General features: G+C 30.5%; 1 protein-coding gene across 3 annotated transcripts in view; it reads left to right on the plus strand.

The window, feature by feature from the left end:
* The window catches only part of Fstl5 (follistatin like 5), a 722,640-nt gene that overhangs the window by 74,760 nt on the left and 626,274 nt on the right, over positions 1 to 21,606 (plus strand). For 2 of the 3 annotated variants that reach the window (XM_076864751.2, XM_076864749.2), the window contains exon 2: positions 474 to 504. In XM_076864751.2, coding sequence (XP_076720866.1) covers positions 474 to 504 — 31 coding nt within the window. Of the gene's footprint in view, positions 1 to 470; positions 505 to 21,606 lie in introns of all 3 variants that reach the window. The other variant, XM_076864750.2, reaches the window with a different exon arrangement.

Raw genomic sequence — 21,606 nt, forward strand, 5'->3', positions numbered from 1 at the left:
ACCTTAAATAACTGAGACAGGGTCCAATTCTAAGTTAAATTGAAGAAAAGACAGTAAAATTGTACTTTTTGTCATTTTAGTGGAATTTGCCAATATGTTTGCCATTAAACTGTTACTTTTACCAACAATTAATGATCAATATAGAGCAGTTGAAAGCAAATTCTGAAGACATTATTCATTATCTGTTGAAATTAAATGGTATGATTTAAAGCATATATATATATGTAATTTATTGATAAATTCATATTTATGTAACATATAGGTTTCTTAGAAAATTTATATCCATCAAGAATTATCATTAATGCAATAAAAGATTTTAAGTAAGTAAATTTTAAAGTGAGAATTGTATTATAGTATTTCCTGGGTATGTGTAAATAAACATTTAATTAATTTTAACAATGATATTTTATATCAAACTTTTGACTACATACTTACTTAAAGAGTTTTAACTACTTCTGTTTTAATTCCAGCAGGAAAAAAGTCAAGAAAGTTCAAGAATCAAAGGTAAGGAATGACTACTTTTAAATAATAATTATATAAATTCATAAAACAAAGAAAAAAGATGACATGCTATTTAGAATATAAACATGAAAATAAATGATAATTCTAAGTCTTCAATGTGATTTTAAAGTCATTTGAGCTATTAGGAATTTTCCAGGTCCAAAGGCAATTCTTTATTAAGATTTATTTTTTCCTTTACATGTTACCCTAGACCACTTTTACATTATTTTCTGTTTATTCCCTGTGTTGTTCTAATGAAATTACCCCATCAAGCATTGTCCCTATGAGGTTGTATTCTGTTACATTTACGGAATTTTAAAAAATACAACTCATGGAGAACTCATTATTTAGTCACTGTCATTTCATTTTTATTTTAATGCTTGAAAATATTTAATTATATATCAAAAGTTAGTAATAACTCTTACTATGAAATAGTATACTCTAGTAAAGTCATAAAAAGACATTTTTACTTTGTTAATTTTAAAGTTCACTCATTTATATTATTAATTACTCATATTTTTTTTACAAAATGATTCCATCAATTTGTGCTCTAGCTTATCCTAATGATGGGACTTCACAGACTTTGGAGGTTTATCCTTCAGGCCTCTCCATGCACATGCTCATCTTTAATCTGCATTGTGGGCTTCCTTGTTTCCTTCCCTTCTCAAAGGAATCAGATTCCCAATTAAACTCCCTCTTGAATGGAATTCAATTGCTACGTTTTCCTTCCAAGTTTTTGGAAAAGAAAGGAGTATTTATTTTTTCTCAGAGTTCTAAAAATATTAAAATATAATAATTATGCAGTAGTTACTGAGCTTAGGTGTGCACCTGGATTGGTGAAAGGGCAGTTATACTGTGACCATTTCTAGATAGGTGAAAATGCCTCACTTATTTTAACCAGTCTAAATAGCTGCCGCCTAGAAATTTATCTATACCTCATTAACTCCTAATCTATTAGTTTTCTGAGTTTCAACATCTATGTGTATCTACATTACTGAAGAATAAAAAAGTAATGCATTTAAGAAAAAAAATTTTGTGAGATTCTATTTTATTCAAATGAATTATGTTAAACTTCCCTTGTAGGAATTACCAAACTATATATGTTCATTTTCAGCAAACTGAAGTACAGCTTGTTATTTTACATGTTAAATTAACATACATATTTATTCTCAAAACACTACTTTTATATTTTAGAAGGGAATTTCTACTACAAGGTATGTTGTATAATCTACATTTAAATTATATATATATATATATATTTGAACATACTGTACACATCTTCCTTCTCATGAAAGATCCCAGTGTGTCAGGTTAATTTTAAATTATATTTGTAACTTAGTATCATATAAATAAGTTTAGTGTAGCTCTATTTTTATACTTTATTGCTTTTGGATATGTAAATTGTATCCTCTAAAGTACTGTAAATTATTTTTTCCAATAACTATCTAGAAACATGTTGTATTTTACAATGTAATACAATGGTTGCATCTGGACTTCTTGCTTAGATCTACTGAGAAAAGCTCTACATTTTTCTTCAGTTTGGGAATCATCTTGAAATGATATCTTACTAGAAAATGCATTTTAAAATATCAACATTGAAAAAAACTTTAAAAAGCTGTTTGAGCCATGAAAACAATAGTTAATGTATTGATGATAAATTTCTAAAAATTAAATGTTATATTTCTTAGAAACTAATGAAATGTGAATTGTGTCTTTGTGTGATGTTATTACCCATTTTCAACTACTAATTCTCTGGACTTCCTGAGTAATTGATAATCTCATATATCAGAATCCAGGTATTACATAGTCAAAAATTTATCCAGAGGGTATTTTTAATCTTACAATTTCCTGCATTGTGTGTCTATTTCTATTTTTGCTTATGACAACAATCCCACCGTAATCATCCAGTGACCTAAAATTATATTAAGGTAAAAAGCATGCCTATGAAAACTGATCTCTTTTCTTCATGTACATAAATATTGAAATGTGTGGAAACATTCAATTCTGCCTCTATCTGGTTTACCTCTGAGACTTGCACATGCTCTTATTTTGAAACACTGTCCAAATCCATATTTTTTACATATTTTAAAATTTTAATTACATGAAATTTAACTGAAAAAAAATACTGACATTGGTTTCTGAATAGATTTTAGTGTCTAGACTGAATTTTATTAAATGAGTAAAATCTACATCTCTATTTAATATGCAGTGTGGGCTGTATTGCTACAGGCTTGAAAGAAAGGGTCACTATTCCAGGCAGCTGTAGTTAACACTATTCTTCAGTGATATTATGGATACAATATATTACAACATTATTCATTGTGTTGAAAATACATTAATAATTTAAAAATTATTACTAGGAAATATTTCCATTTGAGTAATATTAATAAAATAGGAAGGCTAATAAATTAGCACCTGCCAATATTTTTGAGAAAAATACATAAATTTGTGATTCGTTTATTCATTTATATCTAAGAGTATCTGTCCCAAGTTATCAGTGATAAAACAAAAAGATTTGTTGAAAATTTAAATGTGTTGTTTTACAAATAGGACCAAATTTCCATCAACTTTATGAAGTTTAAAATTTCTAAATAGTTTAAAATATCTTTTGGAATCAGAAGTTTAAAAGTTTGTCAGTTTAAAATACCTGTTGAGATCAACCTCTCCTTCTTCCCTCTTCAATGAGCACTCTAAATTCTTCCCATTTAAATGCAATACAAATAAAATATGTTTCCATTTATGTTGGGTTATTCTAAAACTCTTCAATTAAAGGACATTGAACAGCAAATTTATTTCCCTAATGGCCACATCTATGTTGAAACTTTAATACTTGCATTTTGTTAAATGCCTAATAGATGTTATACACTGTGTTGAACATTTTATATGCCTCATTTTAACTCTCAGTTATAAATTCAGTATTAATACACACTGAGAAATCACATCCAAAGTATTTCAGAACAAAATATTGATATTTATTCTATTTTGAAATTGGTCACCATTTATTTAACCAATTACTTATTATACATTAGGAAAATTTGGTGTACTTTTATTAGGAATGCTTTCTTCTATATTAATATATTGTGCAGACATGAATTTTAGTATTTTAATGTTACTCTTCTTTAATGACTTGGCTACAATATTGTCCCTTTTGCCAATTTATATAGATACTGCTCAGTGATTTGTAATTTTAAGGAAAAAAAACAAGAATAAATGTGGCATGCTTATGTTCTAGGGGAAATATTTATGTTTTGTGCCAGGTTTATTTACTAAGTGCTTGTGATCTTTGACAAGTAACAATTCCAGGTATACTTCATTTTATAGTAAATGTTAGCATAACATACACCATGATATCAAAAGTCTTTCACGTATCTGCAATTCTGAGGCTTTTAATTGTATAGGGACACTGGACAATGCTATTATTGCAAACTTATTCTTCAAAAGTCTATAATTCTCTATAGATTCCAGATGACAATTTATATTATATACATTGATATATATGAAAAGGGATAGCTTGCAATTTCTCTAACTATGGAGTAAATGTATCTTATATAGTGAACATTAGAGGAAGTCATATCTAAAAAAGTTAAGTGTGTATTTTGGACAATAAATAACATTAAAGAACTATCTCAGACTATCTCAGACATGCATATACACATACACATGATTTTTCATTTACTTTTATACAAACATGGTCAGATTCTTCTTTATTTCCTGTATAAGAAATACAAGGTTGGAATGCTAAATTCCTAATTCACATTTACTAAATACTCAGAGTTCTTTTCACTAAAATATTTTCACAGAGTATATGAGTTTGTCTGATTCTTCATGGTCTGGTAGCTTGTCAGGAATAGTGACTAGATAAGAATGAACCTTTGGATTCTTATTGCATAAAGTAATTGGTTACATTACTTTAATTAATGTTTTTATGTTTTAAAAATACAATATAGCTAATGACATCTGTCACACCTAAAATGGAGATTATTAAAATTACCTGAAATGCAGTCAATTTAGTTTTAATGGCTTTCGATATCATACATTGCATTATCAGGCTTTTTGTTTTTCAGAATAGAAAGTTGTTTGCTGACAATAAAATTATTTGCAGGACTTACAGAAATTATGGCTTTCATGTTGTAATCAATATTTATAATCCTTAGGAAGCTCAAGTAATGAAAAGACAACAAAATATACTACTAGAAAATGTCAACCAAGGAATTGATAGTTTCTTTATTTGTTCATTTTTAGTCAACAATAATTCCTGGTAAATTCCAGAGAGTGTAATTATGGAAGACAACAATTTACATAATTGGTTATACGCTTTTTGGGCCATAACAATTATATTATGTAGGATCAATTCTATTTTTCCAGATTTCCACTCCAGTCTGCCTATGCAAATGAAGGATGAAAAGATGATCAATCCTGATTGGTCAGTTTTATATCAATGAGGGCTACAACCATTCCTGTTTTAAATGGTTGATACTTGTACATGACTTTTGGTGGACTTCATTGGTCCAGTCTTAGCAGCAAAATGAAACTTTCTAAGAACTGTTTTCCCTATTCATTGAAAGAGGAACATTCCTCAGCAAGAGCCATTAAACTCAGTTTGTGATATTCAGAGGAACATAGAGTGTTTTTGTGACCCCACAATTAGAAAATGGCTATCAGGTTTCATTTTGAATTTTAGACCCAGTAAAACACCTAGGAACTATTCAGGAGATTCAGTTTTTCTTAAAGTTCTCAGTAATATATAATTTCATAAAAGAAAAATAAATTAGTTGAGATATAGTCACTATCAATAATCTAAACAATGCTGCCAAATGTCTTGCTAAATTAAATCCAAGAGGTATAGATTTCAATGATGATTTTTTTCATTTTCTTTAGGAATTAAGGTAATATTCTTATTCTTCTTTTAATAATACAGCAAGATAAATTGTTGCAATTTTAAATGATCTTGAAGAATGGCCTTGTGCCACAACAAACAGGAAGACAAACATCCTTCTCTATGTAAATGATTCTGTTATCATCCAGCACAAAGTTTTCCTAAATTAACACATCATGTTTCTCCTTTATGCCAGGAAGGGATCAATTTACATTATGCCAAACACATCATTTTTTTTCTCCATTTTTCTTATATTCTTTAGTTTTCCACAAGCTTCCAATAAATCATTTCATCCAGTGGGTAATTTACTTTAGTTTCCAAATGATTTATTGTGCAGGTCAGTTGCACAGTGCTATTTAAAAGATGATAGGATATAATTGAGATTTGGTGATGTTGGGGAGAAATAACTGGATTTAATTTTTTTCTAGTAAATAATGATTCAATGCCATGATATCAAATTTTTGAGTAGTTTAAAGGTGCTTAAGAAGGTTTTTCTTCATATAATACAGAACTTTTTTCAATTACAAGCCTACATTATTAATTTTTCTTTTAATCACCAAAACAAAACTTTTTTAGAATAGTCTTTTAACAGATAAATGAATATGCAGCAAAGATTTTTTTTTTAAATTATAAAATGTCTCTTAAAATATTTGACTATTTCATTTCAAGAAATACCATTCTTGGTGGGATTGTAAATTAGTATAACCACTATGGTAATCAGTATGGAGAATTCCTCAAAATATTAGGCATGGCACCACTGTATGACCCAGCTATACCTCTCTCCGGTATTTATCCTTAAGAATTAGTCATTGTACTATGATGACACATGCATACCTATGTTTATAGCAGCACAATTCACAATAGCCAAACTATGGAATCAGCCTAGGTGTTCCATCAAATGGATAAATGGATAAAGAAAATTGGAGTTTTGTTCAGACATAAAGAAAAATGAAATTATGTCATTTGCAGGGAAATATGGAGAACTAAAGACCACTATGTTAAGTGAAATAAGCCAAACTCAGAAGGTCAAAACTTGTATGTTTTCTCTCATATGTGGAAGTTAGAGAGTAAAAAAGAAAAAAAAATTTGAGAAATCAGGGATCTCATGAAAAACAAAAGGAGAAGAGTAAAGGGACCGGAGAGTAGAAGACAGGGAGGAAGCTGGTAAGTACTAGGGAGTAACATTGGTGAAAATTATATTGTTATATTCTGAGCATGTATAAATATGTTACAACAAATTCTATCATAATATATAACTGTAATGCATCAATAAAAATGTGGGGAAAATATAAATATTAAGTATGATTAAATCGATTGATGTGGGGGAAAATCAAATATTATTAGCTGAAATTTGTTTGATTACTTCATTTATTTAGCTTGAAATAATAACTTCACTTATGATGGCTAACTTTTATGAAAGTGCTCTTCTTTAAATGCTCATATGACCTTTACTTTTTTTTTTAGCAAAAGCACCTGAGAAAAGGAAAATAGATATTTCATCAAAAAAATACTCCTTTTCCAAAAGGCCACACCACAAAAGGCCCCTTTTAATTTTTTTTTTCATTTACTAATGAAAAAAAAATATGGTCTATCACTTTTCCCTTTTTGTTTTGAGTATTCAGGCACTTTAACATAACTTTTTACTCTATTAAAGAAAATATATTCACTTGAATCTTTGGAATACAAATGTCTAGCTTTTTCTCCAAAGAACTTTGCATTTAATATCATTAACTCTAAGTATTTTTCATGTTATTTGAAATTTTGCTTTAGAAATATGTAGAATAAATTTTATATAAGTTGTTTTGGAATTCTTTATGTAATATTATATTTACTATATTTAGTGGTTTCTCTGATTGTAAGTATACATATACTTTTTGCCAAACATGGTGCATTAGGTAGTTTTACCTATTATGTCAATTACCAAGTAATTTTCCTTTAAAATAATTGTAAGATATAGTTCACAGCTTTAGTTCATTAGTTAAACATATATATTTTTCAGTTTCTTAGATTATATGTAAGTACTGATAATATGCATGCCATTCTACTAAAATTGATATTAAATTGTTGGTACATGCAGTACTTATCCATAAGACAGCGTAGAATTATCGTTCAAATTTGTACTGTGCTACTGCAATATTTGTACATAAGCTTATAGTGTTGCTTGACTTTGCTTCATCAAACATTTCCAGTGTATTTAACCAAGAATCCCTTCCCCTATCAACCACCTTTCAGAAAATATTACGTTTCAAAGCATTAGAATAACAAGAACCACATCTTCTGAGCAGCACTGATTTTTACAACACTTTTCAGGATATATCATGGTGTTTAGACTTCACATACTTAGACTCAATGATTTATCCTTCAGTTAAGATCTCTTAATTATCTTTTTCCCCCTACAATATAAAAAAGATATATTGGCAGAGTGCTGATTTTAGTATTAAATGAATTAAAACATCTTTTGAGTATAAGGAAAAGCTCTTGGTTTATGTGAGTTCTTATTTCCATATGTTTAGAAATGTTTCTGATCATTTTTTTAGTATTCAGTTGTAACAGTGCCACACTACATAGAAGATTGAGACTGATGTATAGGAATAACATTGAGAAGAACTAGGAAAAGCCAAGTGGTTTTCCAATTTAATAAACTGCAAACATTTTCTTCCATCCTCTGTAAATATTATCTCATTGTTTTCTGAACACAAACAGAGCAATGACAAAGAACTACACAAGGATCAACTTGAATTTGCTTGGTGCTTTAGTGCTCAGGCTCTACATCCAGAGTACATTTCAATCCTGAGTCAAACACTCAATATCCATGTGAACCAAAGAAATTATTTGGTCTCAAAGTACATCATGTCTTCATCTGTGAAAAATGGTTAAGAATAATTCCTCCTCGGTAAGCTTATTTTGATGATCAAATACAAAGCACTTATTAATAACTGAAGATTCTGAGATTTTATCTTCTTCACAAATTAACAAGTTAGCCTCACAGTTTCAGGGATGCTGGCAGAAGAAATGAAGTTCCTGTGTCAGAGACAAAGAACTATTTTTCACTCATAACTGTAACAGTAGCCAAAGTATCAGCATTTGTGCCAATTCCACAGTGTGATGAGGAGAGAGCCAGATGATGCCTGCATATGTGGTAGTTTGCTTTAGAGAAGAAAACATCCACTCTCTCCAATCCAGCTTAAGAGACCAAGATATGTTTAAATGGACAAGAAGTATACATGATATTTACCTTGTGGGGAGAAATAATAAATGTCTATGCTAACAAAACAGTAGATATAAGTGGCAAATTATGTGTTTAACTAAAATAACCATTATTAGCCTTCTGTATATGAAAATTCCACAATTTTTTAAACATATTGCTATAGTTTGAATCTTGAATGACTCTCCAGAGGCTAATATGTTAAAGCATTCTTTTCCAGGGTGATATTATTATGAGGTGATGGAGCCTGTAGGGGGTGGGGCCTTGTGGGAGATATGAGGTCCTGGGGCCTACCCTTGAATGAGATTGAGACCTCAGACTCTTGCTCTTTCTGTTTTGCTTAATGGCTTGTGATGACAATAGTAGTGATCTACTAGGCCTCCTGGCCTTATCACAGTTTAATACAATGGACTTGAATTTCCAAAACCATAAGCCAAAACAAACCCTTTTTTAAAGTTTCCTTATTTCGTTTCCTTTCTTCTTCTCACCCTCTTTCTTTCAGTGATACTAGGGATCAAACCCAGAGACTCACATGTACTAAGCACATTTTTCTTTATAAATTAATTATCTATTTATTATAGTAAAAGGAAGCTGACTACGGGCTGGGGTTGTGGCTCAGTGGTACAGTGCTCGCCTGGCACATGTGAAGCACTGGGTTCAATCCTCAACACTACATAAAAATAAATAATTAAAATAAAGGTATTATATCCATCTACAACTAAAAATATGGTTTTTTTTAAGAAGCTAACTTATACACATGTACTTAAATATTTACAATAGACATTCAGTATTATTCTTTTGCAACTGTTAATGAATATTCTTAGTTTTCAAGAATGTGTGCACACTTTATGGTGGATTTTGTAAATTTATGGTTTATTCAATAATCCTTCCGAAGAAAAATTGCTGTGTTTATTTCTTTATAGATTTTCTACGTAATCTGATGAAGTAAAAACTACATTTCCCAGATGCCTTTGCAATTAGTCATCCATATGTTCTTTGGTTTTTTTCCATCAGATGTATGTAAGAAGGGCCTTTTATGGTATGGCCTTTGGGAAATGGAGTACATTTTGGAGGGGTTAGACATCCAGTTTTTCTTTCACAGGTAATGGCAAAGGCAGTGTGGTTCTGAAGTTAGAAGATAGGATGACAGCTTTCTTATGTAGTTTAGTTCTAATAATGCAGAGGCAGCAAATCCTTTGATGTCCCAGTTCTGATAGGGCTAACAGCTTAGTAAACAGCCTTTTCTTTAATCCTGTGAGCTATTTTCTATAACTCTTAATAGATCTCTTACCAAAATTAAGAAGTGTACAATCTATTGCCTGTGACAAAAAACTTTAATCAATTCATTGCCTACTTAATTATTGGATTATAGCAAACAGGGATCAGGTAGGAAAAAGTAAGTAGCAAAGGTAATATCAGAAATTTTTTACTTGATCTTTGGGAAAGACTCTGGGAAGAAAACATCTGCAGGGCTGATGCTTGCAATGTACAGTCAGGAAGTATAATATGTTTATTCTAAAGAGTAGAGCAAACATACACATTGTTCAGACTCATATTAAACTAGATTGTCCAATCTAATGTGAAAGAATAACATAAGAAGTTCTTAGGGAACATATGATGTCTAATAAAATATATAATTTAAACATATGTTGATTGTCAACTATGAGCCAAATTCAGTACCAGGCTCTGAGGATATAGTAGTGAACATTATAGGAAAATGTGTCTGCCTTCCTTGGTCTTAGATTTCAGGTTCTAGGCAATGTGCTCATATCAAAGAAGAGTTGCTTTTTTCAAAATTAACTAAAATTTCATAAAAATAACAGGCAATTTTTCTCATAAACACTGAAGTCACAAGAAGTACCTTAAGTTTACCCTCAAATCTCTTCTCAATGTTTCAAAATCATAAAAATTAAACAGAGTAATTTTCCTAGAAAGAAAAGAAGTGATGTTATCTATTGTCCCTATTTAGTCTTCATTAGTACTTTATTCTGTCATAGATATGAACTGCCTTGGCTTTAGTGGGATTATTTAGAACACATAGCAGTCTATATTATGATTTACCCCCCAAAATGCCATTACCTTTCATGGTTTCCTATTCAGTAATCCTATGTTAATATACAAATTGTTATTCTCTCAGGAATACAGAAGGACATTATCTACTATAATATGCAATAAATATTTAATTTTTTTTCTTTAAAAATCTGATTTAGGGGCTGGGATTGTAGCTCAGTGGCAGAGTGCTTGCCTAGCATGTGTGAGGCATTGGGTTCTATTCTCAGCACCACATATAAATAAATGAATAAAATAAGGGTCCATTGACAACTAAAAAAGCATACTTTAAAAAGAAATCTGATTTAGTCAGGCATAGTTATGCATGCCTGTCATCTCAGGAACTCAGAAGGCTGAGGTAAGAGAATCACAAGTTCAAGATCAGCCTCAGCAACGAGACCCTGTCTCAAAATAAAAATTAAATGGGCTGAGGATGCTGCTCATGGAACAGCACCTATAGGTTGAAAATCAAGTAGCACACACACACACACAAAAATTTGGTATGAAGAATATTTGTAAATTTATATATAAATTTACAAATATTCTTCATACCAATATGTATATTCACACACAACATATATATAATTTTTAAATATTTGTAAATTTATATATATATATATATATATATATATATATATATATATATATATACTCACACACAACATATATATAATTTTTAATAAAAAGGTCAAAATATAATGGAGTCACCATTTTTGTTTGCAGTGTTAGGGTTGAACCCAGGGCCTCACATATGTTAGGAAAACATGCTGTCACTGAACTACTCCCCTAAACAAACGTAGTCACTATATAAAGTAATGGCAGGGGATGCAGTTGTTGCTCAGTAGTAGAGTGCTTGCCTAGCACATGTGAGGCACTGGGTTTCATTTTCAGCATCACATAAAAAAATTAAGCAAAATAAAAGCAATGTGTTCATCTACAACCAAAAATATTTTTTAAAGTAATGGTAGGTGTGATTTATTTACTATTTTTTATTAGTGTTTTTTTATTGTCATGTATGTTGTAAAGAGAAAATACAGTATTTATCACTACCTTAGAATGTATCTTCAACTTAATTTTTTCAGCTTATAAAATCTTGACAAAAAGCTGGGAGAAGTAGGAATAATTCTATATATAAGGATAATGAATCTTGGCAATTAAGTAACTTGCCTAAGATCATGCAGCTATAAATACTTAAGCTAAATTTAATTACTTACTTTACTTGGAATTTTAATTCTTAAAATAATCCATATGCATCCTTTTGCATATGTAATGCATTTAAATCTTTCTAAATCAGAATAAACCTATATGAAAGCATTTTAATCATTTAAAGTTATAGCAACCAAGATAAACTACATTGTAATATAGAGATGTCCTATCTTCTAAAGATTTATATAAATAAGCTAGTGATTATTTTTGGTTATGTAATACTAAAGTTTATTTTTGAAATGTTTTAGTTTGCCACAAAATTGTACATATTTATAGGATCCTATATGATGTTTTAATAAATGTATACACATTATATAGTGTTCAAACCTTGGATATATTTATCCTTAAATATTTAACTTTTCTTTGTAGTAGATTCTTCTGATATCTTCAAGTTTTTGTGAAATATAAAGTCTATATCATTTTTCTATAGTATACATTGTGAAGTAGCACATCAGAACTAATTTGCTATTCTAATTGCAGCTTTGTACCTGTCAACCAACATTTCTTCATTCCTCTCCCTGGCCTATTCTGCCCAACCTGTGATAACTACTGTTCTATTCTTAATAGTAAGGCATAAGATTATATATATATATATATATATATATATATATATATATATATATATATATACACACACAAATACATGCATAAGATATATAAAATCATATATATCATATTATACCTATATGATGCTCAAGAATATGAATGTGGACATATATATATATGTACATATACACACACACATATATGTAGGCATCAGATGTATAGTTTATCTGATGAATAGTTTGCAAATATTTTTTATCATTATAGTTTATCTTTACACTCTTATATCCCTTGATTTCTTTTTAGTTTGAGTTAAACCCATCAGTTTACTTGTGGTTTGGTTTCACATTTATGGGGTCTTGTCCAAAAAATCCTTACCTATCTTAATTTCCCAGAATATTTTCCATATAATTTCTCCTACCAGTTTCATAAATCCAGATCTTAGATTTAAGTCATTAATCTATTTTGTGGCAAGAGATATAAGTCCACGGTTTCCTTTGTGCACATGTGAAGGGCCAGTTTTTTCAGCACCCTTTATTGGAAGAGTTGTCTATCTGAAGTTTGTTCTCTTAGCACTTTTGTCAAAGATCAGTTGGCTGTAGATAGATTTTCTTGTTGATTTTCTATTCTGTTCCATTGTCTCTGTGTATATTTTTATGCTACCATCATGATGTTTTGATTTATTTTGTTTTACATATTTTGAAGTTAGGTAAATAGTATAATGCATCCTTTTTTGTTCTTTCTTCTCAAGAAGGTTTATTCATTGGGTTTTGTTTCTTTTATTTGGTGGTTAAATGCAAATTTCAGGATTGATTTTTCTAGACCTGTGACAAATGTGTTTAGTATTCTGCTAAGGATTGCTATGAATCTGTAATTTCTTTGGGTAATAAGAACATTTTAACAATATTGATTCTTCCAATCCAAGAACATGGGATGTATTTTCCTTTGTTTTATGTCTACTTCACTTTCTTTCATCAATGTTTTATGGTTTTCATTCTAAGATCTTTCACTTCTTTGGTTACATTTATGCCTAATTTGTTTTTTCTTTGTAACTGTGGGAAAGGGGTTATGTTCTTGATTTCTTTTTCAGATAACTTCCCATTGGCATACAGAAATGCAACTTATTTGTGTATGCTATTTTGTGCTCTGGAACTTTATTGAATTTATTACTTCTAATATTTCTTTGGTAAAGCCTTTGAGGTTTCCCATATATAAGGTCATGTTTTCTGCAGAGAGTGACAATTTGACTTCCTGTTTCAGTTTAGATTTCTCTTTTATTTATTTCTCTTGGCTAATTATTCTGACTTAAACTTCCAGTTCTATATTGAATAAAAATGACCAAAGTGGGCAGCCTAGGCTTGCTCAAGATCTTAGAGAGAAAGCTTTCAGCTTTTCCCCATTTATTAAGATGTTAGCTGTGGGCTGTTATATTTGGCCATTTTTATGTCAGGTATTCTTATTCTGAACCTGTATTAGTTAGCTATGTATCACTGTGACAAAATACCTGAGAAATGAGCAGAGAGGAGGATTTATTTTGGTTAACAGTTTTGAATGTTTCAAACTATGGTCAACAGGCTCCACTGCCATCGAGACTGTGTCAAGGCAGAAACATCATAGCCAAAGGGTTTGGTAAAACAAATCTTTTCACTTCATGGAAAACAGGAAGCAGAGAGTAGGAGAGATAGAAAGAGAGAGAAAGAGGGAGAGAAAAAGAGAAGGAGAGATAAAGAATGGGAAAAGAAGAGAGACAAAGAGAAAGAAAGAGGGAGGATGAGGCTGGGGAGAAGACATTGTCCCCATGGGCACATCAGAGATCTATTCTGTTCAGCCAGCTCCCATTCCAAGTTTCCATCACCTCCCATTCAGTCAGAGCCCTAATTCTACAAAAACTTCCCCCAAACCTCACCTCTAAACATTGCTGCATGGGGGACCAAGTCATTAACATATTGGGGGACATTGTAGATCCAAACTACAGCAATATATAATTTATTTACAGTTTTAGTCATGAAAAACTTTGATTTGTATCAAATGATGATTTTCATCTATTAAGATGGTTATATGTATGGATTTTGCACTTCATTCTTTTGAAGTTGTTTGTCACGTTTAATGTTTTGTGTACATCAGAACATCACTGTATTGCTGGATGAATTCCACTTGATCAGGATGAATCATCTTTTTAATATGCATGCTGTTGGATTATATCATATTAAGGATTTCTGCATGTATGCTCACCAGGGATATTGTCTTATGTGTTTCTTTTTTTGTTTTGTTTTGTTTTTTGTGTCCCTGTCTGGTTTTTATATCATGGTAATGCTGATAGCTTGTCTGTGAAAGAATTTCCCTTTCCTTTTTTTTTTTTTTTTTAATAATGAGAAGAATTAGTATTTCTTCAAATGTTTGGTATAATTCAGCTGTGAAGCCATCTGGTCCTGGACTTTGCTTTGATATTATTGATTGTATTTGGTTTATTTTATTAGTCTGTTTAGGTTTTCTGTGTATTTGTAATTTAACCTTAGTAAGGTGTATGTGTCTAGGAATATGTTCACTTCTTGTTGTTGAATTATATTTTCTCACAATAGTCTTTTATGATTTTATGTCTTTGTGTGGTGCTAGTTGTAATGTCTGGTGTTTTTTTTTTCATCTCTGATCTTATGTAAATGGGTCTTCTCCCCCTTTTACTTAGTCTGATTTTGTCATTTTAATTTATCTTTGCCACAAAACACAATTCATTATTTAATTGATCTTTTGTATTATTTTATTAGTCTGGTTCCATTTATTTCTGCTCTTATGTTTATTATTTCTTTCCTTTTACTAATTTTTGTATTCGGTTTATTTACTTATATTTCCTTGAGGTGCAATGGTAGATTGTTTATTTTACATCTTTATACTTTTCTGCAATAGACATCATTGTTACAAATTTCCTTGTTGGTACTGTTTTTGCTGTATCCTGTAGCTTTTGTTGTATTGTCTTTCCTATATCATTTTCTTCAAGGTTTTTCTTTTTTTAATTTGTTTTAATTAATTGATCCACTGGTTGTTCAGAAGAATGTTGATTTCCATCTACTGGTATAGTTTTTAACTTTTTCCTTATTATTGATTTCTAGTGTTATTGCATTATGGCCAAAAAAGATATTAGATATGCTGCTTAAAATGTTTTAAAATTCTTTTGAGACTTTAAGTTAGTTATTTAAATGTCAGAATCAAAATAAAAGAATTTATGCTTCATATAAAATTAAGAATGTAGACAGGCTAAACATTATCATATGGGAAACCAAATTAACATTTTCCTATAAAACAAAAAATACAACTTCTCTGTAATTTAAATAAAGGGTAATTTTAGTGCTTTAATATAAATTTATGTAGCAAAAATTAATTTAAAATATGAAAAGAAGTGTCATGTGCTAACTGAGTAAGGCAGTAGTTATTTTGTTTAATTAGTAAAGTGTCTGTGATAAATATTTATTGAAAAAATATAATGTTTAAAGCTCTTCTATGTTTGCTTGATTTTGTTGTTTTCTGAGTTTTTAAAATTTTAATAAATGAGAACTAACTTTATTCTACTATAACCAGTTAAGCAGAGTCAAATAATAATGCCATGTGATGAAGACCCAATCATCTTGGGTTAAAAACTGGTTTTTCCTTTAAAAATAGATAAAATTGAATTCTTCATGTGCAATAAAATGCTTTGAAATATATTTACATTGTACAATGACTAAGTCAAGCTAATATATGCATTATTTCACATAGTTATTACTATTACTATTATTATTATTATTACTATTGATTATTGATACCGGGGGTGATGATGATGATGATGATGATTTGGGATACTGGGGATTTAATTCAGGGGGACTTAACCACTGAGCCACATTCCCAGCTCTATTTTGTATTTTATTTAGAGACAAGATCTCAGTAAGTTGCTTAGCACCTCACTTTTGTTAAGGCCAGCTTTGAACTTATCATCCTCCTGCCTCAGCCTCCCAAGCTGCTGGTATTATAAGTGTGCACCACTGGGCCCAGCTCATAGTTACCATTTTTGTGGTGAGAACATTTAACATTCACTCTCTGAAATTTTTCAATAATACAGTACATCATTATTAATGACAGCTCCTTTGATTTACAATAAATCTCTTTGATTTTATTCCTCTATCTAATGGAAATTTTATATCTTTTATTCACTATGCACCTGGATTAGGCATTGTCTGGTCATAGGCAAATTGTCTCATTAGTTTAACTCTTAACTTTCTTCTTTTTTAATTAGGCACAACCAATAGCTCTCATTTTAACTATTGTGAAGATTGTTTATAACTATATAATAGAGAAATATTTCAATCAATTTCAGTTCACAATTAATAGTTATTATCTTAAATGATATTGCCATTTACTGAGTGACTTGACATATGAACTAAGATTTAGGGAATCATTCAATTACTATGTTAAGCATTTCTGTGGATGGCAGTAGGCAGATATCTTAGTAAGGAAAGGGTTGCCTTTCAGCATGAATATTATTTGTAGCACTGAACTTAATCTCCTAATTTTCTAAACATTGGATCTAATTTGACTAAACAGATTTACCTTAAATTAGTTTTACTCAATAATACCAAGTTGCTTAATTTTATGTACAATTTATCCATAGGACCTCTATTCCATAACTTTCTTAATAAAAAAAAATGATGGTGTAGTTCTATTTATTCAAATTGAGAAGAATGGGTAAATCATGTATTTTTATTTCCGATAAGTTTTCATTTATAATTTTTTGTTATGGTCAAATTAGAGGATGAGCTTGATAATTTATATAAGATTATATAGAAATGAAATTCATTAAATATATTTGTATATATCTTACATTTATACACAAATATGCAAAGGCATGAAATTAAATCATTTTCCACTGTTTGAAAGCTACTAGTTAATATACTTAAGTGTGTGTGTATGTGTGTGTGTGTGTGTGTATACCCACTCACATAAAGATACACCCAGTTTATGTCTAAAATCAAGATAAATATTGTTTTAAAATTTCTCTAAACACCCCATCTCCTGGCAAGTGCCTTTTTCATAAGTTATTCAGAGAATATTTTGAGCAGTTGGTGAATGATGCAAGAAGATATACTCAAGTACAAAATGTTAGTATTCTGTAATACAAAAATATTTAACATAACCCACTATAAATTACTTAGATTGTTCAAAGTAGAGGTGTGCTATATTTTTTTTTATCAGAATTAATCGTTTTTCACGGTAATCTATGTTTAAACACTAGTAAAAATACTTCCAGTCATTTTTTAGAATGTATAATCTAGGAGAAATATCATGGCATTGTCTGTGATCAAGTATCTGCATTTAAGTCATTTTTACCATTTATATTTATTTTCAAGAGCTGCAGTTTGAAAATCAGGAAACATATTTTTCATTAAGAATTTAAAAAGTGGGGCTATGGTTGTGGCTCAGTGGTAGAGCACTTCCCTAACACATGCAAGGCCCTGGGTTCGATCCTTAGCACCACATAAAAATAAATAAAAAAAGGTATTGTGAAAAAAAAAATTAAAAAGTAAATTGGCATCTGGATCATGTGTTATGTTTAGCTAAATCTTACTGAGTAGCATATATACTTTGTGATCAGTGCAAACTTTTAATTTCATAAGAAGATTTTCAGATTATACATGTATTACCAAATTTCATTTTCCCCAATTTAGGAAAATTGTGTTTCAAATGACACAAAGCTACCAAATTTCAGATACAGGGACAAAGATTTTTTTTAATGGCTAAAAAGCTATGTCAAATTTGGAAGCCCAAATGATTTTTGTAATATTATGACAGTGCTATGATTTAACCCATAATGGGAGGTTAAATCTTTGATTAGGATAGAGGTATGTGGATAATCAATGGATTCATTATTGTAGTCATACAATAAATAATGTGTGGACAACTTAGATTTCCAGCAAATTGTTTACCTTTTTGGTGTTTTATCATTAAAATTTTATTCTATATAACACTGACAAGGACTATTAGTAACACAGATCTGTCTAAAATGAAATGAAAGAAAGGAAAACTGGTATCTCTTTGGTTCAAAAGTATTACCTGTGGAGTCCAGAATAATGGGAACTGATTTCGGTCTTATTTATTTTATTTTATTTTTTTTTTTTTAGTTTTGTGGAACTTAAGAGGGAACACTGAATGGCAGATAGCATTGAGTTATAGTTTAATTTTTTTAACTAAAAAATGTGAAACTCCTGGACACTATACATGGAAATAAGTCCACATATATACACACATACACAGAAGAATATACACATTAAGTAGGTTTTAGTATCAACAGTGGTAAAGAGGAAACTAACCTAACTGTACTTTTAATTTTTATGATGCACTTAAATATTACCAGCGGTTAGAGAATTGTTAATTGCTCTTAACAACATATGTAGCAAAATAAGAAATTATTTAGAAATTTATATTATCACCAATTAAACTACAATGTTATCAATCAATATGACTTTTGAAAATTAAATGGAAAGACATATTTTAGCAAAGTGAACTCTATAAAGTTTGGCTCAACCTATCTATACTAATTTGTATGGTCTTGTTTAATTCATGTTTTAAGCAGCCCAAACTCCAAAGTTTTTTGGTGCCTGAACCAATAATGCAAATAAAATACTCCAAAGCCCACATACCTTGACTTGCTCTTTTCTATATATAACCACTACTCCTTTCTAGACTTTTACTTTTTGTGAAAATTAAAAAGAAATGAGCAACAGTATCTGTCCTGGGATGCAACGTGTCCTGGTCCTACAAGTAGGCTCAAGGTGATTAGGGAATTCTGGGGTCTAATCACCCTGAGTAAAATTGAGAAAAGAGTAAGGAACAGCCTTTTCTTTTTTTGCCCCAGAAATTGCTTTCCTTGACAGGAGGAGTCAACCAAAGGACGGCTGGAAGGAATTCACTAACTCAAGGGGCCTTCATAACTTAGCCCCAGTCAATATGGTTGTAGAAGGTATAATGAGTTGGAAAATAATATTTAAGAAAATACAATAAGCAGCCTTCATGGAAGCTTAATAAAAAGGATTGCAATTCAGAAAATAAACAAACAAACAAACAATGTCTTGCTTGAGATTAGAACACATTTTGAAAATTTTGACTTTAACAAATTTGTTATCAAACATTACATACTAAGAAAAAGTGACACGTATTGTTATTACACTAACATATTTTATAGCTCTCACTGTGTCCATCCTCCACTAATCCTATTGCACTGATTTAGTAACCAGTATGCTAGAAATAAGAAAGCAAACAAATCATAAAAGGTTCGGAAAATCATATGCTTTCCAGTTGAATGATTTAAATTACTTTTTAAAAATACCTTGTGGGGCTGGGGTTGTGGCTCAGTGGCATAGCAATTGCCTCCCACAAGTGAGGCAGTGGGTTTAATGCTCAGCACCACATAAAAATAAATAAAATAAAGGTATAAAAAATGCCTTGCGCAACCCTCCTTTGAGTTATAGAGCCACTTTTGCAAATCTAACACAGTACCCATTTACAGGGTCATCTCTTAAGTAACAGATAAGTATTACAATATTTCCATTGAAATCCAATAGAACTTGAAAGTATTAGAGGATCACATTTAAAGGAAAATGTTTTCATTTTAAAGCTCAGTTTTTTCAGATAATTAATCTGAAAAACAAAATCAAGGTCAGGTAGATTTGTAGAATTTGGCTGTTCGGTTATTCTGGAGGGTACAAACTGGCTGATAACACTATGTGATGACAGCATTCAGCCCATCTGTTCTGCGGTGTGCACACCACGGTTCCTATGATCTCAATTGCAACAGATTGGACTTGCACAGTGGAACACACATGCAACCACATTTGCAAAGATTGACTCTAAGGGACATTTTGTAGAATAAAAGCAGATGGAACTTCCACTTTCTCCATTCAAGTTTTCTAGACCTTACTTTTATACCTTTAAATAGTTAAGCCAATGTTCAGTCATCAGAGTATTCATCCTCCTCAGAAATTATCAGAATGGCTATAGAACTTTGTAAATTCACAAATATCAAGCAGGTTTTACTAGTGTATTACTCATGGTTAGTATTTCTTTTTGTCTCTAAAAGGTGCCAAAATATGTCAAACATAACTTTAAGATTACCCCTCTAAATCTGGAAACCACTCCAAATTCTATCACTTCCCAAATTATGCTGAGCTATGTTGTGAAGTACATTTTATCCAAAGTTCCATATTAAGATTATATAACATTATGAAGATACTAAAAAATGCCAAGAACACAGAGATATCCCAAATAGAATTATAAAGCCGATTTTTATTTGAAGCCTTGGGAAGCCATTAAAGAAATTTAATCTCTGTAAATCCCCATGTACATTGAAATCCAGAGACACTAAAGTCCAAAGGAATTAAAAATAAAAAAAATAAAATAAAAAAATCAATTTTCTAACCCTGTTAAGTCCAAAGAAAATAAAATTTTCCTCATTTCCTCTCTGCTCAGCATGAGCCCTAGAGAGTGTTAGAGCCTGGTTGTAACATTGCTTTCTTTAGCAGCTGTAGCCCAGGCAGCTGTTTTCCATGGACTTGACATGGCTCTCATACGAACTCAGAATTTGAATTAGAACAATACCAAGTTTAATGTGTCTCTCTTTCAAAAGTCCAAAGATTATCACCATCTGTCTTTTATCAGATAAATTTGGAAAAGAAGCTCATTTCCAGAACCAAAAGCAAGTTATCCTATTTAGAATTATAGTTTCACAAACTAGGATGCAGTTTTGACAAAGACTAACAGAAACTCAAGCTCTTGAAGACAATGAGATTATAAAGTAAAAATCCCCAGCCACTTTGGGATGCCAGTTAGCCTATGCCACTTGCCCATATCCAGGAGCTTTTTGAAAGTAATCTCAACCAGAACATTCCCAACAAAGAGGTTAATTAATGGCACCAATGTTATTGTATTGGGAGAAAAGGAATCTTGGTAAATGTTGCCTTTTGTCTCAGACAGTGAGACAAAACCTCCTTCTTTTTGAAGCTGAGAAATTTACAATAACAACTTAGCCCAATCTTAGTTTAAATATTAAACATCTTTTAATTTCCCATCTAAACTGAATTTCCTTTAAAAGTAAAGCTTTTAGTAAAACTTATGTATTATTATGGTGAGTCCAAACCCAGGAAATGAAATGGAAAGAATAAAATAGAGAGGAAGAGGATGTGGAGAACCACAGGAGCAGTGTTCTACT

The sequence above is a fragment of the Callospermophilus lateralis genome, chromosome 8 (genome assembly GCF_048772815.1).
Source record: "Callospermophilus lateralis isolate mCalLat2 chromosome 8, mCalLat2.hap1, whole genome shotgun sequence".
Lineage (NCBI taxonomy): Eukaryota > Metazoa > Chordata > Mammalia > Rodentia > Sciuridae > Callospermophilus > Callospermophilus lateralis.